General features: G+C 31.0%; 1 protein-coding gene across 1 annotated transcript; it reads left to right on the forward strand.

Annotated features, from left to right (window-relative positions):
* The first annotated feature begins 5,751 nt into the window (after positions 1-5,751).
* LOC130902575 (uncharacterized) lies at positions 5,752-20,113 on the forward strand. The gene is made up of 5 exons (XM_057814799.1): positions 5,752-5,960; positions 10,224-10,583; positions 14,797-15,044; positions 18,548-18,808; positions 19,756-20,113. The coding sequence occupies exons 1-5, from the start codon at positions 5,889-5,891 to the stop codon at positions 19,799-19,801; spliced, it is 987 nt and encodes a 328-aa protein (XP_057670782.1). The 5' UTR covers positions 5,752-5,888; the 3' UTR covers positions 19,802-20,113.
* The last annotated feature ends 2,367 nt before the right edge of the window (positions 20,114-22,480 follow it).

Consider the following 22,480-nt stretch of genomic DNA (forward strand, 5'->3'; position numbering starts at 1 on the left):
AGTTTTTATTGTAGAAAGTATTTGGACAATTTCATATAACTCGAAATAAAACAAATGTATTCCAGGAAATAAGTAGGAAAATATGAAAGAAACAAGATATCAAACATATATATTTTTGTGCAGAGCGATTCATTAAAAAATGTGAATAATTTCTTATCCAAAGTATGCAAGTTCAAATGAAAATCATAAAAATATCTGTTCTGAGTTGAACATAAAATAGCAAAATTAATATTTTGATTCGATTCTGATCGAGCCTTTGAGCCCAGGCCCTTAAAATGAGATTCATGGGTTGAGAATGTCCTCTCGAATACTTTTGAGTGTCTTAGCGCCAGCCTCTCATCCATTTTAGGCCCGTAATGTGGCCAAAAGAGCTGCTTCTGCTCTCAGTTGTGTCTTTGACCCATATGTGTACCCAAATTGTCCTTTCGGGCTTAGAAAATTAGGTCCACTTTCCATGTTAGAGCCTCTAAAAGGAGTGCATCAGCACGTGAATCAGTTGAGTAGATTAATAGAATCGATACAGTCGAGTTCCATAATAAATGATTTGTCGCAAAGTGTGGTTCTTCAACGGAAGGAGAGAATTAAGGAATTCACAAACTTTCCACGGGTTGTTAATAACAGCACTGAAGAACTATTTAAGTGCACTCCATTAACAGTTATAGTTCTTCCATTATCAATTGCAGATTATAAAAACCCTTGCCGACAATTTTGTTTGATCTACCATCTATACCTCATTTTATGAAATTATTTTTATAGATATTTTAAAAAATATGTATATTTTATGCCAGAAAGTATTCGTTAAAGATGCACTTAATTGTAGTGCTACTTGTAACTTGAAAAAAATCATTATTATACCTTGTTAACTTGCTACCAGACGTGAACTGAGCCCTTATTGTACCCCATTTCAACATGTTCAACAAATTCTAAAATTTGAGCTTTGTTATTACTAGTATTTGGTGTCTTAAGGAGTTGCCGCGAGTTGTAGGACGCGTTCTCCATAATTATTACTGATTGTGGAATGTTACGTAAAAGCGTTATGTTCATTAAATTCAAATAATCTAAAAAGTTACGTTCATTAAACCACTTTTTAAATAATTCTGGTGTCATATTTTAGGCACGACATAATCTTTGCTTCCAGCGTGTACTATTATAATGCGTTTCCCTTTAAAACATGGTCCATTCAAACAGCAATTTTTACTATTGTCAATCCAACCGAAATTTACTACATTGTAACTGTCACACCATGTTTCCTCTAGATAAATTATGTGTCTATTAGAACAAAAGTCTGCAGGTAATTAAATACTACTCAATATTTCTAAATTATAATATGGTAGGCACGTGTCATATTTAAGATAGTTCGTGACACTTGTGTGTATTTGACACAATTTTACAAAATATGTGTTGTATACCGACGAGGCTAGATTTACTAGGGAAGGAATTTTCACGTCTAGAAAGAGTCACGTTTGGGATGAAGAAAATCCGCACTTTGTTCGTGAAAGGGGATTTCAGCATAAATATTCTGTTAATGTGTGGGTGGGTATGATTAGAAATTGCTTAATCGGGACCTACATTTTACCAAATAAATAAAAATGGAGTAATTTATACGCGCTTTCTTGCAGAAATGTTGGATAAATTGTTGGAGAATGTACCGTTAAATATTAGATAACACATGTGATTTCAACACGATAGGGCATCTGTTCATTTTGCTGCAGTGGCAAGAAATTACTTAAACAGACGTTTTAAAGAAAAATGGATTAGTTGGAGTGGACCCAATTGTCTCCAAGATCACCTGACTTAATTCTCATCCATTTTATTACATGAGGCTATATGAAGTCCTTAGTGTATGAAACAACCATCGAATCTGAACAAGATCTAATAGCTAAAATTCAAGCTGTGGCAGAAATCATTTGATCCTATTAAGATTTATTTTCAAAGACACGTTTTTCAATGACAAAACGCTATAATAAGTGTATTGAAGTAAGCGGCCAACAGTTTGAACAACTACTGTAACTTTGTCAATTTTGTTATTGTTGTAATACAGTGTTGTTTGAATTTAATTTATGCTATTATTATTTTTATTTTCATTGCCAATTTTGTTATTATTTTACACACACTTTTTTTTAAATTGAGATTATGAATAATTTTGATTTGTTTTAAACTACTTACGCTTAATCATTATTCGAAATGAAATGAATAATTATCTAATGTGTAAATTACTTACATGCCTACAGACTTTTTTTTACATGCAAATTTCTACAACATCGTTCATTTTAGCTCCATATAAGGTTATCAGTTTTTTAACTAAAATAATCAGGCAATTTAAAAAAAAAGTTGCTCCAGTGACGTGAAAAATAGGGGAATAAAAGTGACAACTAACTTTGACTGCTTCACAGGTAAAAGTTTGGATGAATACCTGGAATTAAGAAAGCATTTTGTGCATGTGTGGTAGCACCTATTCATGTGAGCAGATGTTTTTGGTCATGAAAATGAATAAGAAGAAACATCGCACAAAACTTATGTATGAACGTCTTCAATCGATTCTGAAAATAATTACAATCAATATGATACCTGATATCAATGAGCTTATTAAACACAAGAGACGTCAGGTATCTGGATCTTACCTTACTTTATATTTTGATGTTGAGTTTTAACATCCGTATATTATATCTTAAATTAAATAAATAAAATGTTACAATAATTCAGTATATTTTTTAATTTTAATTTGTCCCGTCTACACATTGTAAACTTAATATATGACTCAATGCAAAATTGATTTCAACACCCCTGATGTCTCCCCTGTCTTGACCATAATGTGTAAGATAATTTAGTTCATTTCTGGTTTCATAGTCATGTGGTCAACTTTGTAATGCATTTCTGTTCAAGTATTGTCTTATGTTGACGATCGAATCATTATAATATTGTTTTTATACACCTTTTTATTAACGGATGGAATGAATTGATACAAACGATGTATCTTACGCAAGGAAATGATTTATACAATTACTACACTCTCAACTATTCACTTATATTTATGTACATACTTAACGACTAATTTAATGAAAATTTAGTTCAATTTTGTATTCACTTGTCACTGTTCCGATGTATTCACTATTATATTAAGTTGTTGATTGCCTGACGGTTGCTAAACTTCCACTTTCCCTGTTTATAGTAAACAAACAAAAATACATTCTTAGAATTGTCTATAGGAAAGGCCATGAAAAAGTTGGAGTAAACAGGTTACAAAAATTACCAAGCGCATCCGCCAATCTTTAGGCTCGATAAAATATTGGAACAGGGTAGGCTTCACAGTATATATTAGTGGGCGAGTTCGAGGCATTATCCCTCCTTAGAAGGAAGTTCGCCCTGGAACTTCTGTATAGCGTTGAATGTTTAAATCGACAACTGGACCTATTTCTGCACTTTTTAGTCTTATGAAAATAGCAGGATACCATCATGTATGTTGGAAGATCACCTCTACCATGTTCCTGATGACCCGCCAAAGCAACTGGTTGCTCGCTATCTTATTAATGCATGGTGGATTCCAATATATGGTCTCTGAGGCTTTAAAGTGCTTTCCACACATCGTGACAGGTGGATAGATCTTATAATTCGTTTTTGGTTACCAAGTAGAAGATGAAGCCTTATCGAGGGTTGGAATCTGATCTTCAAATTAATTATTTTACTAGGAATGCCAGTTAATAATTTTCCAGGAGGATGAACAAATCTTGTCGTTATCTGTAGTGTAGCTCCATACACACCAATAAATTCTTCGAAGGCATGGTAATGGATAGCAGATCAATAAGCCAATGCAAATAGGGAGAGATACTGGTCCCAATCTTACTGGTGGCTGGACACTTCTATCGAAGAGTAATGGTCCTGTTAGTTCATTAATTCTGTAAGTGGATGTAATGCGGTTATCCTGGTCCAGTTTCCTGGCATATATTGCTCTCGTAACTTCATCCTTGATCGCTGTCGACTCCCAAGGGCACATCATATCAGCTGATAAATTCTCTTACCAATATTTTCACGACAGTTGTGGCTTTCTATATTATACTGTATCAAATTATGAACTTTCTTCCATGAAAACACTTGTAAAAGTGCTTTACCACCTAAAGTTCTCTTCTGGTGGTGCAGTTTCGAAAAGACTTAACTGAAGTATATCTGCACTCTTTCTTTCTCTGTCTTTGTCAGAGCATTCCTCCAATTCTTCCGTTACTTGCATCAATGACAAGAATGAAGTGCCCTTCTGGTAATGTCAGCGCATTGGTAACTGGTAACATCAACATTTTGAACGCTGTTTGACAGTGCTCATTCCAATGGAAAGCTTCCTATTGTGATAGGCGGCTGATGTTCTCCTAGTCTTTTGGTACGAATCTTCTCAATCAAACTTAAGATCCAAAGGAAAATGAAATACGGTAATAGCAAACAACCTGGAAGAGAAGGAGAACTTCTAAGCCTATGGTAGAAGAGGTTGCGGATAAGTAAGTAAATAAATTTTTGATTTTATGAATGTCACCACTCTTTTTTATTTTGGTTGTAACTACCACAGTTATATAAAGTTTCGAATCCATCAATATCGAATATATTAATATTAGGTATTTATATTGTTTCATTTTAGACCATGCAGTCAATACTGGAATATTTGGAATTTTAAAATTTAGGCTAATATTATGAACTTACAATACCAGCAACACTTCCTCGTTGATTTTAAGTTCACAGGATTCAAGTTTTTCTACGTATCTTATACATACTACATATATAAGTACATAATAATAATTTTAGCCTAGGTAGACAAGTGAGATATTTTCTTATTAAAACAAGACCTGTAAGATCAAATAATCTTCCCAATTTTCATTGGGTTTATAATTTATATTGTTGAGATATATTGAGTAATAGTTAAAAAATTAAATAAAAAAATAAATAACAAGAAATATACATATGAACAAAACCAAACACTGCGGTTATACTACTTGTTTTCTCTCTACCTGCATTTTGGACCCTGTTGGAGTATAAGTTTTCTCCAGAGTGCTACTGGTTAGGTTAGGTTAGGTTAGGTGTTTTGATGAGCTCTCGTAATTTGTATCGTGGCGTATTTTTATGTTTCATCTGGTATGCATCTTCTACCATCGTATAGTTGGTCTCCTCTTATATAACAATTATCTTCCTTAATTCCCTTTTCTAGAATCAAGTGTTTTCCAAGGATGCTGTTCTCGTGTCTTTGCTTGGTAGTGAGGTCCATAGCAATAGCAATGTTCACATGCACAAAATGTTTTAATTTTTTTTCCAATATACCCAACTGTAACTTGTCCTGGTTCTGAGTTCAGTCCGAAAATGAAATGCTATTTTCAATTTTGTTTGATAACTGTATATTTTTATGTTAGTTCATATTTTTCTTCAGAGTATTAAGAAATACTGCTATTTATATCACCGATACAAAGTGGTATGAGATATTCATTAGGTGACTAATTTGCTTCTCTCGCTACTGGTCTACTTTTTTTCTAGAAAATTTTTTTATTGTATTTTCTGGATTTCTAATTAGGATTAGTATTAGTGGACGGCGATAACATAACTAATTAGGTTTATTGGAGTCGAAACGAAAATTTTGGAACAAACTATGTCTACTTCTTATATATAAAATAAATATATAATAAATAACAATTTCATGTCAGTCAGCTCTCTTAACTAATTATATTGACTGGACTAATGGAAAATATATGTGGGTTATGAAGTTTCACTCTGCTTTCACTAATCATAATAACTGCCTTGGCCTTCAACGAATATATTATATTTTTAGTTTGTGTGTATATTTTCTTGTGGTAACTGCCTTAGTCTTTGACGATTATATTTAATTTATGTGTATGCTTTGATGATCGGATAAGCTCCTTAATATGGCAATGAACTTTTACAAAGAAATGATAGGAGGACAGAAGATACCTTCAATAGGTTTGGGTACATGGATGGTATGTGAATTGACAAACATTTTCTCACTTAATAACTATATCTCAGTTTCTTATTTATGTTACACACAATTTTTTCTATGATATTATGCTATAATAATTTCTTTTCATTTCTGAATCTTGCAGAAACGTTAATATTTGATGGTAGCATATTAATAATTTTAAATTTATAATCTTTTAAAATTTATTTTGTTGATTGTATGACAGTTGTTCATCGGATTCAATTGAAAACTTTCATCATTTTTGGAGATTTTGCTTTGGAAGGATTCATAATCTTTACTGTATAGATATTGTAGTTATCAGTTGCGATTCTATACCGAGAAAATATGTGGTGTCAAATTTCTCATTTCTTAGACCTTTCATATATGTTTATGCTTCTAACTCTTGGTTTTTGGACTGTTCTGTTTGTATATTTGTTTATTTTTTATAAACTTTAAAAGACAGATATCTATTTGATGTATCGAGTACTTTCAATCTTTATCAAAATATGAATTAACAATGAAAATTTGCATATTTATATTAATCAAAGGATCAACTACAACATGTTTATCAGAATAAAAATAAAATCAAAATAGAAATCTGTTTTAACAAGAAAAAGTAATTTTTTCTCAGTTTTTAGATTTCAAAAATATGTAACAGCAATCAATCAAATTATTTGTAGTTGTATTAAAATTCACAAAATAGAGCTATAAATTTTATTTAAATTCTAAGGCATTTTTTATTATTTATAGCTTTTTCGTTCTTTCAAGTGTGGACCAATTCTAAAAATTCTCTTTCTCGTGTATTAGATTCCGTTCCAAGAAGTTTTGAATATTTATAATTGAATTTATGTTTTTTTTTGATATTTCGTGGTTCGTTGATGCAGTTTTTTTTTTTTTATCGTGTGATGACCATTTAGTCTATTTTCTAAATAATGAGATGACTGACCTATGTGGACAGCGTCACAATCAGTACAAAGCACTTGATATATAGGTACTATGACTTCTTTTATTCTTGATGTTTTGTTTCTTAATTGATTATAGTATCTGTTTATCCTTTTTTAAATATATTGTTTATCATTTTTTTGGAGAATTATTTTCTTTCAATGCATTTTTTGCTTTTGAATATCTAAGCATCTACATTCAGGATCTATTAATGAATGAAGAAGACCTAATCAATTTTAGTAAAATTTATGGGATTATCTTGTAAAATTTAATATAATTGAGATGTAAAAACTAAGGAAAAATTAATTTTTCTCTGAAAACAGTTTTATATTTTGATTTAATTTTTATTTTGATGTTCATGATGTATGTGATCTATTGATTTTGTTGTGGAATTAGTGTCTGTCATGTCATATTATATATAAAAACGCAAATTGTCAGTGTCAAATCATATTTATCTGTCTTTCAAAAATTATAAAAAAACTATATTTAAAACAGATGAGACCTAGGATCATCATGATTCAGAAACATAAATTTACGGAGTATAGGTAAAATATTTAGAAGTTTCAAATAACCAACTTCAATTTCAACTAATTGTGAATTTTACACCATATTTTGTTACCAATAAACTGCTATTTCCTTCGTCAGTTATTTGTCAATTATGCTTCTCAAAATAATTAATTTTATACCTATATTCATAGAAGGAGAATTCATAACTTACAAAGTTATAAGCAAACGAAACAACTTGTTAGCTGATAGCATTAACGAGTAGAAATGATCCTTACATATGTCTATAATTTGATCACTTCGTTCAGCTACGTGATTAGTTTTAAAAAGTTTAGATTGCTTTAAACCGATCACAGCACTATAGTAAACTGTTTTTCAAATATCAAGTATCCCTGTATTATTTCAAAAGGATTCAAGCAATTTGTATTGGGTACAAGCTATTATAGGGGGTTGCTACTTAAGTTCTGAGATATGGCAACAGTGATAAGATTATGCCATATCTCATATTGCTATCATAGACTATGCGCTGGATGTTGTGTTGAGTATGGAAAATGTGAGGAACACAATGGGTGCATGTAAATTAAGATTCTGAATGTTGCCAGGAGTCGTATTGGTCCATTTTTGTTTTACACCCGACCCCCTTAGACATCTAATAAATAAAACATATGCTTTGGTATCATTATAATGATTTTTTACTTACATTCTGCTAGTCAAGTGAAAAAGAACAGGAAAATTAGAAACAACAATAATTATTAATAAAAAAATTATTTACTCGAAAAGAAATTGAACATATCACAAAAGAAATAATTATAATTATCAATCTTTTTTATTCCGTCAATCGTTATTTACGCATTTGCATAAAGAAATACAATCGTTATATAATTTCTTACAAGAGCAAGCCATTGTCTTCCCTTTATCATGATTAAAAATTACCATCCTTTCTTTCATAGCTGCAGCTTTGCCGAGGAGCAGCTCTTATATCAGGGCCAACTCCAACAAACCTTCCTCCTAAAGAAAAATTTTCCTTACTCTACCTAAAACTTATCTAACGAATCTGTCTCTCCCTCTTCCTCTTCATAGCCTAAGAAGGTTTAATCAATACGCTGTAGTTGAGTTTGGTCGGCATTCACCCATTACATATGTTTGTGCTAAAGCTGTTAATAGATGTAAATGTAGAGGATCTGATCTGTAAATAACTTTTAATAAATTTAAGCCGGAAGCGATGTTTTGGGAAATTAACTTACACCGAAATTCATCAGCCATTGAATTTTTTTTAGAAAAAAGATAGGTGTAAATGTTTTAAAATTCTTTTAGTTGTTCAAATGGATCCCCAAATGCTTCAGAGCTTCTTGTACAAAATGCAACGATTCAGCTTTTAAAGCACTTTTTTTTCGAGCCAAATATGTTAGTTGACTCGCAACCACTTAGAGCGTGTAATGATGTCAAAATAAAACAAATATTTTCTCCAAGTGATTGAGCAGTCAGATGACATCCTGTAGTGAATTTCTCCTCATAGGAACCGTCGAACCATAAAAATAAACAGCTTTGACGTGCAAGCTTCCAGAAGTAAATTATTGATGACCTGTAGATCTGTAGATGAGGTGGAAGTAGAGGAATTTTCCTGCTTTAGTTATGCTAATTCTCGACGCCTTATTTTCTTTTTATTAATATAAGTTGCAATACAAGCTCGATGCCATTATCACTTCTTTCTTCTTTCTTACTAATATTATCTTTCTGTGATCTGCTGCTTTTTTGATATAAATAACCGTTTGTGGTTTTGGATCTTTCACTAATTCACCCGTTTCATCATAAAACAAACAATTCGTTTAGTTTTGGCTAATTTACATTTATCACTTGTAATGCCATTGTCCGCGCTTATTTAAATAAAACACTAATAAAACACTCGACCGCTAAAAAACTTAAATAATGATTACTTTCAATACGCAAAAGTTAACCGTCAAGTGCTACACATTCTTTTCTACTGACTATTCCATGCGCTGTGACTCAGCAACGTGCCTAGCAGAGTGAGCAGGGTGAAAGGGAAAGGACCTGTACAGCTGCCCACATGTAATTTTCTATGTAGGGTCTCTGGTAAAAGAATGAATTTGAGCATAGTTGCCGGTCCTCACATTTTGCATACTCAACTCCATCCAACGCATGGACTATCATAAAGTTTGACTTTTTTAATGGTGAATGTACTCAGAACCTGTTGTCATACGAGTGCTGGTTTAGTTGTTTATAGATTCTTGAAACAGTGATTCAAAAGGAGTCGGGATCGTGATAGGCGACGTATGAACCCGAAACTAAATAACAATCGCCTTTATGGGTTTTTTAAGACGAGCCAAGTCCAACAACAATTGTTCGAGCACAAACAACTTCGAGGCAAATGGTCGCCTGTTTTTTTCAGAACAACTGAACATTTGTTCAAATAAAAACAAAAATATTTCGAAAAATAATAAGGCTATATCCAATTATAATTTTTTGCATTTATTTGTAAATCTCAAAACGTGAGTAGCAACCCTCGTATGTGCAAAAAATCATTACTTTATGCAAATATCTGTAGTATTTTGAATAAATTGCCAGATAGTAGGTTTTATCATATTGTAAACAATTTGTTATTTCATTATTCACCCTGGTATTCTATACGGTGTTCAGAATATAGTACAGACTTCTCATGTCTAGAAATGTTTTTTTAATATTATTATTTATATATTAATATAATTATTTCTTCATGTCTTACAAGTTATTGATAATAGGACTATAACGAATATTCGTGTGCACGACACATGATTATTATTGTGGTATTGATTTTAATTTTTAAACAATATTTGTTTTTTAGTCCACAGATGAAACAGAATTGGAGACAGCGCTTAACGCAGCAATAGAAGCAGGTTACCGTCATATAGATACTGCTATTGTTTACCATAATGAATCTTTGATTGGTCGAATTTTGAAAGGCTGGTTTTCTTCTGGAAAACTACGCAGAGAAGATTTTTTTATAACCACAAAATTACCAATTGCTGGATTACATGAGGACAGAGTTGAAATGTTCATTAAAAAATCATTGGAAAATCTCCAGCTGGACTATTTGGACTTGTATTTGATTCATTTTCCTGTAGCTAGTAATTATGTTGGACTTGATGTTACACCACCAGATCAGTTTAAAGTAGAACCAGTTGATCATCATCTTGTTTGGAAGGTAATTTTGAATTGAATTTCTATTATCGTAATGGATAGCTCTTTGTGGAACCCTCATCTATTGTCAGATTCTCCTTTTTTAATTTTGTACTCTGTTTAGTTTTAAATGATATAAAAGATCAAGTCAGAATTTAGAGTCACTTACTGTCATTTATGGAGGTTGAACAGCCTATTCTAATACTGTTTGTATTTCTACGATGATCGTCAATTAGTTTTATATTATAAATTAACGAGATTGAATACGAATGGTACTTTTGTTTTTTTAGAATTCTCAAACTTTGCATTTATCTACTAAACATATTATAATAGAATTATATCTTAAACACTGAAAAATCTTGATAAAGTGCTTGAGATTGAATGTAATTATACAGTTGAATGCCATTATTGTTGAAATTGTTTGACCTACTGGGCATGTGTATTCTGAGAATGTTGACAAAAACAATCTTACGAATAACCACTTAATAACGTAGAAGTCACGAGGAATGTTTTTAATTTGAAATTTTCTCCATCCCACTTGAAAAAATACATAAATATCAATTATTGTTGTTATATATTCAGTTTTAATTGAAATTTTTCTACTTTATAGTTTGCTTATTAAATTTTTTATGTCAATGTTTCGACCTTGGAAAATGTGTATAATTATTTGATCGAAATTGATTCAAAGAAATATACTTACCATTCCAGCCAGATATTGGCTATTGGTTTCGTGAATGAATTGGATACATAAAATGATATTATCGAAGAACTGATAATAAGGATATATACATGTATAATCCATGTCACCCATCTTTTTTGTATAGAATACATCACAGCACTTTGACATGTAATTAGTCATACATTTTGCTTTTTAATCTCAGATAAACGCATCTATTGTTTTGCATTAAAACTATCTCAAAAAGGTAATTATTCATTGAAAAAGTTAATTACTACCGATAATCTTATAGATGCATTTAGATATGTCTCTAGTTACTATTTATAATTAAACATCTTATGCCGTAAATAGTCAAAAGTGAGAAATGTAAATTTTAAATCCATTTTAAATTTTAAATCCTTCTATCGCGCAGTTAACATTGTGACAGACAACTTTGAGAATGCTAAGTAAGTAATCGACCAGATCTGCCATTTATATATTTTATTCCCGTACTCTTAGGAATATCTTTCATGGCACACCTACATTGCGGACACAGATCAACAGATAATAAAATCTATTATCCGGTTGGGTGGTATGCAAAGACTTCATATAGCTATCTCTATCATTTCTCTTGATATAACTATTAGGGTGGTTGTGGAAAATTAAGTTTTTCGTGGCGCCCCCTAAAAAGCTTCTTTTTGATGAATAAATACTGAAGTTTTTTTTAATTCAAAACAATACATGCTTTTACACAATCCAAGTTAGTTTTTCTTTCTGGGAAAAATACAATTTTATTCGAAATATAAAAAATTATAGAAATTAAATCAATAAAAATAACAATATTTGATCAAAACAAAAATAAACAAAATAATCGAAATTAAAAAATTCACCCAGTTAATCTGTCAAATAAAAAAATGAAAGATATTTAAATTAATATTTATATTTTAAGTACAAAATAAATCTTAATATTTGGATTTATTCACTCAAAGCATCAACCTTCTTTCGTATTTTTAATGCCTTCTGTTCTATAATAATCTTAGATATGAATGAGGATTTTTTTCTGTCCATTTTTGTAACGTTTGTAACGTTTGATAATTTAGATCGTGTAGAGATTCCTGTTGTTTTGGATTAAAAAAAATTTCAAATTGTTTTCATCGAAAAAATCTTTTCAGGGGGTGTTGCAAGAAAATTAATTTCCAACGACCACACTAATAACTATTGTACTCATCCTAGGTTTTCTACACATTAAGCTACTGATTTGAAACTGATTACTGATGCAAATCATTAACAAAAAAAAAACAAGACTACTTAGTATACTTAGTAACGTTAGTAAATATCAGAAGTATAATGTATATCCATGTATGTATATGTATTGTGATGCATGCATTATTTTGCCTAATTCATTCAACGCTTTTAAATTTTAACCTGACTAGATAAAAAGAAAAACATAATATAGTTATATAAATTATTTTTTGTTATCAGCACTCTACATTATTATTTATGATTTTCCGTAATGAATCTACATTTTTAGCATCTACCTTATGAAGTTCAGTATATAAAGTAAATTATATTGATGTAAAACAGCGAGCTTAATATATATATTCACCGGACCCGATATTTCATTATCTGTTAATCTGTTTCCGCCATGAAGACGTCTGCCGTGAAAATATAGGTTTCTTAGAGTATGAGGAATAAAATTATTTCCAAAATTCCAATATGCTATAATAATAATGTTTACAAATTTCAAAGCAGTAGATGTGGTTAAATGGATTTGAAGTTCTCCAAAAATTGAAACCTGTCTTACCTAAACGCCTGTCGCCTCCACCACATTGGGCTTAGTGAGTCCCTACACATCATATATAAGGGCCTCTCTGTACAAAAACTATATATATATATATATATAGATATATATATATATATATATATATATATATATATATATATATATATATATATATATATCATGCTTCACAGTTCGTAGACATTTCTTATTTCTCTTTAATTTTTATTCTACATTCCTGGTCAAACCATTCGTTCCTACTCATTTCATTTTCTGCTTTTTATCTTGCTCACTCTATTAACCATTCTCAATTTCATTTTGATTATTACTAAATGATGATCAGTCTCAACACCTGTTTCTCTGTACGAATCTTACATCTTGTATCATCTTCGATCTTTTTTTTATTTTAAAATGTGAACTATTTGGTTTCTCTTGGTAGTTCCTGGTATCATCCACGCAACTTTATGTTTATTATATTTAAAACTAGTGCTTCTAATATATATGTTGAGTTCCTCGGCTAAACTATTCGTCCTCCGTTATCGTTAGTTGTTTCGTGTAAGGTGTGTTTCCCTGCTATACTACTTGAGTAGTCTTCTTTTCCTATTTTTGCATTCATATCTCCAATAATTAATAGTATATCATGTCTTGTGACGTCCTTGCACACCTTAATCAGTTTTTCATAGAATTCGTCGTATGCTCTTTTGAAATATTTAAACTGTACTAGATAGACAATTCTATTATCTATTGTAGGAATTAGCTTTAACAAAGCAATTTTCTGGAAATTCCTGTGAATACATCAAGTAGAATGGTTTATAATAATTAGACCAATGTGGAAACACTAAATACACCAACATTCACATTGTTTACTTTCAGTTTCTAAAGAGGATAATTTGGTTATCGAATAGTGCCTTTTGTACGAAACGTTGGGACGTCTCCCTCGATCTTCCTCTTTTCAATACAGGGGCATTGTTAAAATGTCAAGTAACGTCACTCCAATATTGGACACTCTTTTTAAAATATTACTACGATGTCACTTTCACGTCTCTGCTGATGTTGGTTTTATGGTTAAACTGCTTCATTTGTCGCCATCGTGCCGACTGTGAAGTTTGTTAATGTATTCGGGGTTTATAAATACAAAAACTGCTGAATTATATCAGCAGCTTGTTAAAGTTTATGGTGAAGATGTAATGAATAATAATAACTGGTATATGATTATTAGTTTCAACATCAGTAGTTTATCATACTACCACGCTTAAAAAATTTTGACAAGTTGAACGAAACTGGTTTAACGATCAGACGACAGAGCTCTTTACCGATGGAATACACAATCTGGTACCACGAATTGACAAACTTTTAAATGTTAATAGTCATTATGTTGGAAACAAGGAATTCTTTATATTTCAATTCGGGATACTATTTAAGTTCGCAACTAAATTTTTTCTGACTCAATTACAAAACGTTAGCGTTATATTTGTATTCATATTCATTTATTTCAACAGTACTATCAAAAAAAAAATTTTGATTACTTGGAATTCGTTGAATGATTAATATGCGGTATAAATTAAATTACTAGTCATGCAAATTTTGAATGTTTTGTAAGATCAGAGCTTAACATATGATGAAAAAATGATTAAATGAGTACTTTACATTTACTTTGCATTGAAGTTAATTCTATCACGTGCATCTTTAACTGAGTGTATTATTTTGATTTATCAGATATTACAACCAATCGCTCGAGACAATTGTTGGACAATTATTATGTTGAAATGTATAAGATAACTAATAGATAATTATTTATTTTAGAAAATGGAGGAGCAAGTTGATGCAGGTCGGACAAGAGCTATTGGTTTATCAAATTTCAATGAAAATCAAATCCGAAAACTTTTAAAATCGTGTAGAATTCAACCCGCTTGTCTACAAATAGAAGTTCATTTGTTCATGCAGCAAAAAGAATTGATTAATTATTGTCACAAGAATCATATTCTTGTTATCGCATATTCACCTCTGGGTAATCCTGGATATAATAAATTTTTGAATGTCATAGGTCAAAAGTAAGTGAGTTTTCTAGTACATAGTATAAATAAAATTGTTAAGATAATGTTTTCAATCTTACACAATATATTTACACTCGATATTCTCTAATCACTAGGCAATGGAAAAAGAAAACCTCTCGATCCAGTCTAGATCTTGCAAACGAATTTAGAAAATGAATGTTGAAATGGATTGTGATATATCAGTGTGATATTTTCTTACTTATCCAATTATCTTCGATATTTCTAGGATGGGTGTTCACTCTCATTTTTTACTATATGCTAACTAACCTCACTTCATTTCAGTTATTGTTAGGATTTCCATTATTTCTGCATTCCGTTTCTTTTTTGGTCTATATCTGTATAGGTTTTTCTATATCACATTAACTCTCAGATGTATCCCACGCAATATTTTCATTTATACAATCTCTTTCATTTTATATACCTACCTACCAAAGATATGCATCCGTAAGTCATCACTAGTAATAATATAGTCTCGTTATTATGTATTCCCGTGGGTTCTGTTGTTCATTCTTTTTTAGGAGTACCTCAAAACAGATTGCACGGGTGGATATAATTTTATTCATTATCCATTTCTAGTGTGCATGGTGCCACGTTCGACATTGTCATCATTTTAGTCCGTTTATCCATATTTACTTTTTTCATTGCCAATTTTTTTTTGTTTTACAATTTTTTCTTCCTATTAGCAAATATGAGCAGGTCACCAGCATGTTGTAATAATGCAAATTGGTCTTAGTTTCTTAGTATTTACTTACTTGTTCTGCCATTTATCAATTATTGCTATAAATAGTACTAAGTACTCCTTCCTGTTTACTTTTTGGGTCCTTAAGAATTTTGTGATGATTAATCGCTCGTATACTCTATTACTCATATTTATCAGCTGTTTGATGATTTCCAGAATATTTCACATATCTTTTTTTTTTATATTGAAAAAAATGTCTAGATGGACTACATACTCGTAAATATACTTTTCCATTTTTTGATTTTTTTCTTCTGTTTCCCTTAGTGTGAATAGAAAATATGGTGTCAATCTGTAGGTCCTAATTGTGCATAAGTGATATTTAATATATAGTAATCCAAGGGTAATTTATAAATATTGCTCTGGTTCAATTCTAGATTATCGTACAACACAAAAAAATATTGAGAGTTTTTCTAGATCTATTTTTATCGAAATTCCTCTTGCACTTTTTGAATTGAAAGAGTTGTTAAAATATGGAATATTTTATTCAAGTTATTGACCACCCGAACCAAGTGAAAGATATTATTTGAATTTGACAATAGAATGGAACTATTATTTCTCAACATAATATTATCTTTCTGTTGTTGCCGTATAGGGTTGTGCCCGGTTCATGATAAAATCCGATGTCATTAAACGAGGATTGCTATGCTATGAATACATCATGCATCAATACTTGTCTGCTGTCTCGAAAATATTTTATCACAGTAGTAATTTATGAGTGATATTTGCTTGTGTAAAAATGAACTTAATCATAGAAAATAGTCCAATATGATTCCATTTAGATGGGAGTTCATTTTCCTCTCCCGATAAAACTTTTGTCTAATTAGTGCTCATACATATATACAAGCATTGTTATTTATTTTGGCTAAATCAGTATATTATCTGCAAGTGGGAGCGACTTAGGACATGAAATCAAACCACTACCCCATTGTACTCACCCTCAGTGACTTTAATATACAAAAGAAAAACCCTGAATTCTCCAATCACAAATTAACTTGATAGCTGGGCCAGAAAAAATCAACAACAAGCAATTAGATTTGCAGCATATTCAGCAATTACTTTTGCAGAAGAATGACTTGAACAAAAAAAATCCAGACAATTTGGAAATAAAAATATTTATATCCACAATTATTAGAGTAAATCAACAACTCAAAGAAATTTCTTGATTTTAAATTGATCACCGAGGAAGTACATTAACAAAGAAAACTACGAGTATAATAAAATTGACGTATATTTTCAATGAAGCCTTCTGACTTGAGTACGTTCTTACCTTGTGGAAAGTAGCTGAAGTCATATCGATTTTAAAACCAGGGAAACCACCAAATATATTATCTTCATATAGGCCAATACCACTATTATCAATGATAGTGAAGCTATTTGAGAAAAAACTACTGAAATGTTCAAATCCTATACTTGAAGAAAAAACAACTTGACTATAAACCAAGTACACATGACAACCAATGTACAAGGTAGTGCTCTTGGTCCGGACCGTTACTTCTTTTACACTAGTGATACTCCACAGTTAGAAAATAATACTGTTGCGACATTTGCTAACGACACAGCTATCCTGGCAATAGCTACGCAGGTACGCCAATCAACTTACAGACATAAATTGATAAAATTAATTACCGGATCAAAAAATAGAAAATAAGCTTAAAAGAATTAATCGATAGATGTCGATTTCACAAGATATACCTTATGCTAATAAAGAAATATCTGGGAACTTGACATAAAAATGAGAAAACAACTGGATATCAGATATAAGAAATTTTTTTGGGAGCTGGGAAGAAAATAATCTCTCTCAATATGTAATAAATTACTTGTTTATAAATAAATCCAGAAATTGGTTTTGGACCTTCGAAATTGAACGCCTAAATAATCCAGATAATCTAATATAAAGTACTAAGGAACATCGTTGATGAACTCTGGTCCTTTCTAAATAGCGACCTTCATTGGGACCTGTAACATGTAAACACCGAGGCAATCCAGCTTTTGGACAAACCAAAACTAAAGAAGACGAAGCTTCCAAAGTTAGTTACATAAGTGCTTAGTGTAAAAGTAAAGTGCGAAATCTTATATATTAGTTTTAGTGTTACTTCAAGGAACTTATAGAACTTTAGTTTTTAGACTTTTATAGTAATTAAGGATGGAATAAAATTGATCTTTGATTATCAGGTGAAATATTTTAACGTTGATATTTGGTTTCAAAAGTATGATAGTCTGATATAGATAGATAAAAAAAGATAAGCTTACTCAATGTAATTTTTCCTTTCCGTTTATTTAAAAGTTTCAGCATTGTTGTAACATTTCTCGTGTACACTTTGATCAAGTGAAAAGAAAAAACCGTATCCTTTACTTGTCCTATTTACAATTAATTATATCATAATTGGTGCACACAAATTTCATAAACGAAAACCACTAATGATTATTTTTGTGAGTAAGTGAACCAGTGCCAGTGCATTTGAAATTAGAGCATTTGCTACATCATCACTCAATTTCAATATAATTTCGAGTTTTCATGCTTAATAGTTCTGCCTTGTGAGTATGATAAATTTCGAGAAATTTTGATAACTGGAATGCTTCTTTTTATCTGTTACCTTGTAGATAACAGTTTCATTCAAAAATTAGATCATATAATGCAATATAGGAAATACAAATTCAGTTCACATCTTGTTCCTTTTTAATATCAATAGAGATGTCTAATTTTTAAGCAATTGATATAATCTTGTAATGGATACACATGAATATATCATTTTTATTTCAGAGAAAAGCAGCTACCTTCTGCATTAGATAACCCGATAGTCAAGAGAGTGGCAGATAAATACAAAAAGTCTCCTGGACAGGTTTTATTGAGGTTCTTAATAGAGAAGGATATAATACCAATACCTAAAAGCGTTTCTCCAAAGAGAATTCGTGAAAATATTGACGTATTCGATTTTACCTTAGACAAAGAAGATATTCATAAATTGGAAAATGTGGATAGAGGGGAAGAAAGTCGTATTTGTGATTTCTCATTTTTTCCTCCGTAAGTTGAAAGAAATTATTTTTATGATCAAATTTGTAACTTGTGTTGAGGTTGAATTTGAATCTCTAGATAACTGCAAATATATTTTCCTCTTAATGTACAAAAATGATTTTTTATGATTGTATAATCTATAATGTGTTCTCAAATACATAGGTATTCATTTGAAAATTCCGTTTACGAAAATGAATTCACTTTGTGGAACTGTTTTACAAATATCTTCCTACCACTTAATTTGAAACTATCGAAGTATGACTTATTTTCTGCATATAGCAGTTTAGCTATCAAAAACAGTGTACTATGCAGTTTTATACATCTGAGTTAGTTGAAACATGGAGAAAAAAATACTGAACCCACTGTTTATACTACCAGTACAATTACACTGTCTGACGTGTGTTTCAATAACCAAACTATCGTCTTCAGAGACTAAAGAGAAACATTCGGTAAAACTTAGAGAAATTCTATCACGAAAATATCATAGTATGCTCTTTTCGTAGATCATATGTATTTGTAACAAATTGAGGATTTAAAAAAATGTTCCGCAATTGTATATTAATACAAACTTATTCACAAAATCAGCAATATCCAACTACAATTAATAAATTAAGTTTATCTACTTTGGTAATATTTTTACCTAATACACTGTCTACACTAATACTACTACACCAAAACTAACAATTACATAATCTGATGCGCGTTTCGATAACGAACTTATCGTCAGTATATTTTCTTTAACAGTAAATTTTCATATTTCATTTGTATCTAATGAACTATAAAGTGGACTGTCAACAATAAGTGTCTAATCTCAATATTCTCAAATACACCTAATAATTTCTAGTGCGTTTCAAACCTTGAATATTGAACTATATTTGCTGTTGGATATAACTTAGAGTTTCATGAAAATATTTTTTTCGAGATCAATACATTTAGATAATTGAATTTTTTTTCAGGTTACTGGAGAGTGAGCATTTTCCATTTTTGAAACAACGAGTGTAGATTACACTCTTCTCATATGCACTTATAGGAAAAATCAATTCCATTATGCTGACATTATAAATGAAATAGTTATAAATGGGATATTTCTTCATATTTTTTCAACGCTGATAGAAAAATTGGATTGATACAACCATAATAGAGACTAAAGACATTTACGCCGTTCACTTATTCCGCACTGGATAGCACAAAGCTTATTTAGTATCATTATTTGGTGGGGACCTATAGACCTTGCTAACATTCAATGTAAATTAGATTTATTTATTCTAATGATGTATTTTGGTAAATAGAGACCGAATAAAATTAGAAATATTTTTCAATTTTATCAATAAACCTCAAGATAAAAGAAATGATAAAAATCATCTTCAAGATTTCATGTAAAAGGTTTTAACATTGACTTAACTTTTAAATATAATTCCGACGGTTGAGCGTTCATCACTATATCTGATAATGAAAGACTTTCGTGAATTTAGTGTCAAAATCATATTTGAAATGTAGATTTATCAAAGAAAAGAACCTTTTTTAAAAACATTGAATCTCTGTTATATTGTTTCATTATAATTTCACAAAATTCAATCCGTCTATCAGAGGCATGAAGACATGTAATGAAAACCGTGCTTCAAAAATGTAATTTTGAGAAAAACATAGTTTATCCATATTCTACAATTGTTTGACCTGATATTTTTGTTACTTTGTTTTCTAATAGTTAAGAAAATTTTGCTAGACTCTTCACAAAAGCTCAAGAATATTAAAACCTAACGGTACGGGTGATAGAAAACGAAAAAAAGTTAAAAAGCGTTTTTTTAATTAAAAAAAAACATTATATTACATGATCCGATTTTATTAAAAGTGTTTATTTATTAAGCAACTTTAACAGAACTAAATATGTAAGCTAATACCACAAAAAATGGCGACACGCCATCAACCCCAAAAATAATATTAGCGCCTACAACATAATAATATACTTCTAACAAATTTATGTTTAAACAAAACTTATAAACTGCGTAGCTAAAAGGTTTTGGTAAAAACCTCTATTTTCTTCTTTTAAGAGAGGTATCACTGCCTCCAGGTTTTTATTTTTTTCATTCAAAATGCTGCTTCGACATTCCAGCTGTGGCACGATCATATTTTGGAGTGTTTGAATATTGACGTGTTTTTTGAAAACATTCACTGTTTTCCAGGCTACCATTTCATATAGAGTTTTCTAGTCTTAACTTGGCCCGAATTTACAGCTGATATCTGAATCCATTCGACTGCATAAATCTTAGGTTTTGTTATACTTAGTGTAGAAATAACTACACTTTTGAAATCAAAAAAATCCTTAGGTTTCATCGGAGTATTTTACAACTCTTTTTCTTTTTTCAATTTTGGCGAAATCCCGAGCGCAATTTAAAATTGACTGGCCGCTTACTTTTGATTCACTTCTTGGAAACAGCCTTCAGCTACCGTGAATATTTACAAAAATTACATAAATTTATTTTTGTTTTATCTGCCGCAATTATCGCTCCATAGGGTTAACTTTGATTTCCTTGTTAGGCAACTAGTTACAGCTTTCCAAATACACTACGCAATTTCGCTTCCCACGCGACCTTAGTGCCATGAAAACATCAGTCTTTTATTGGTGTCCCCAACATGAATACCGAAATTACAGCAGGATATTTGGTGCAAAATAAATACGCAGTCTCATCGACAATTCCCTCAATAGGCTTCAATCTTAGTGACAATCTCTGACAGAAGTAGACGCCAATTCACCTGAATAAAGAATAATTGATGTGATCTCTTCAAGTTTTGCTCCGACACTTTCTTAACAACTAAATTCATTAAAACAAAGAGTACTTCTAATTGTTACGTTCAGAATTAGAATATGGTGTTGGAGTCTTCTCTATGCGTCGAGAATGTTGACTTCCGTTATCTATAACTACTACTAAATCAGCCGCAAGATATTTTATCATTTCACCAAAATAGTCTTCTAAAACATCCGAATCTATGTCCTCGTGAAAACCCCCCGTATGGCACGAATGAAAGGTTAGCAAACCTTCTCTTAAAAATCACTCTTCGCTTCCAATATGGCTGATTATTAGTCTTTTCACTTTACCTGAAGGCATCTTAATACCCGTTGACAGGCCTTCCATGAAAACTTGGCGAGCTCAGGTCATATTTTTGTCTTGGTACATTTTTGGAACTGTCTAACCCTCATTAATCCACGTCTCATCAAAATAAAAGATTTTCTCCTCCTCTGTTCTGTACTGCTTTACACTTCTTAATGTTTTCGTCGCCAGCAAACAATTTCATCGCTTTCCAGTGAAAGTGCTTTACGGTTATGCTTTTCCCAGGCAAAATCCGTATTTCTCAAAGTGGTCCATAAAAGTTTTTTAGTTATCAACTGAATACTGTGGCCAAGCTCCATTGAAATCTTATCTAGAGTGGTTTTTTTTTTAAATAAAAAGAGTGAACTTCTTACACTTTTGGTGTCTTCATCAAGGACTTTTACTGGTCTGCCTGGACTTTTCTTGGGAGGTTCCACGGTTCCACTTGGCCTCCCATCCCCCGCAATAGTTTAAAAACGGTGGACTTTTTAACTCCACTCATTCGGGAACATCGGTCGACAGTTTCTTGTACAGTAAATTTCGAGTAATCGTATTTTATGCAATCGTGTACATTTAAAATAATAAGTTTTTTATT

This window comes from Diorhabda carinulata, chromosome X (genome assembly GCF_026250575.1).
Source record: "Diorhabda carinulata isolate Delta chromosome X, icDioCari1.1, whole genome shotgun sequence".
NCBI classification, from domain to species: domain Eukaryota; kingdom Metazoa; phylum Arthropoda; class Insecta; order Coleoptera; family Chrysomelidae; genus Diorhabda; species Diorhabda carinulata.

Excerpts from the sequence above, each read along its gene's own strand:
- LOC130902575 (XM_057814799.1), top strand. The coding sequence starts at position 5,889 with ATGGCAATGAACTTTTACAAAGAAATGATAGGAGGACAGAAGATACCT. Across the intron at positions 10,584-14,796 it reads ATCATCATCTTGTTTGGAAG|AAAATGGAGGAGCAAGTTGA; the intron begins GTAATTTTGAAT and ends TATTTATTTTAG. Across the intron at positions 18,809-19,755 it reads GATTTCTCATTTTTTCCTCC|GTTACTGGAGAGTGAGCATT; the intron begins GTAAGTTGAAAG and ends ATTTTTTTTCAG.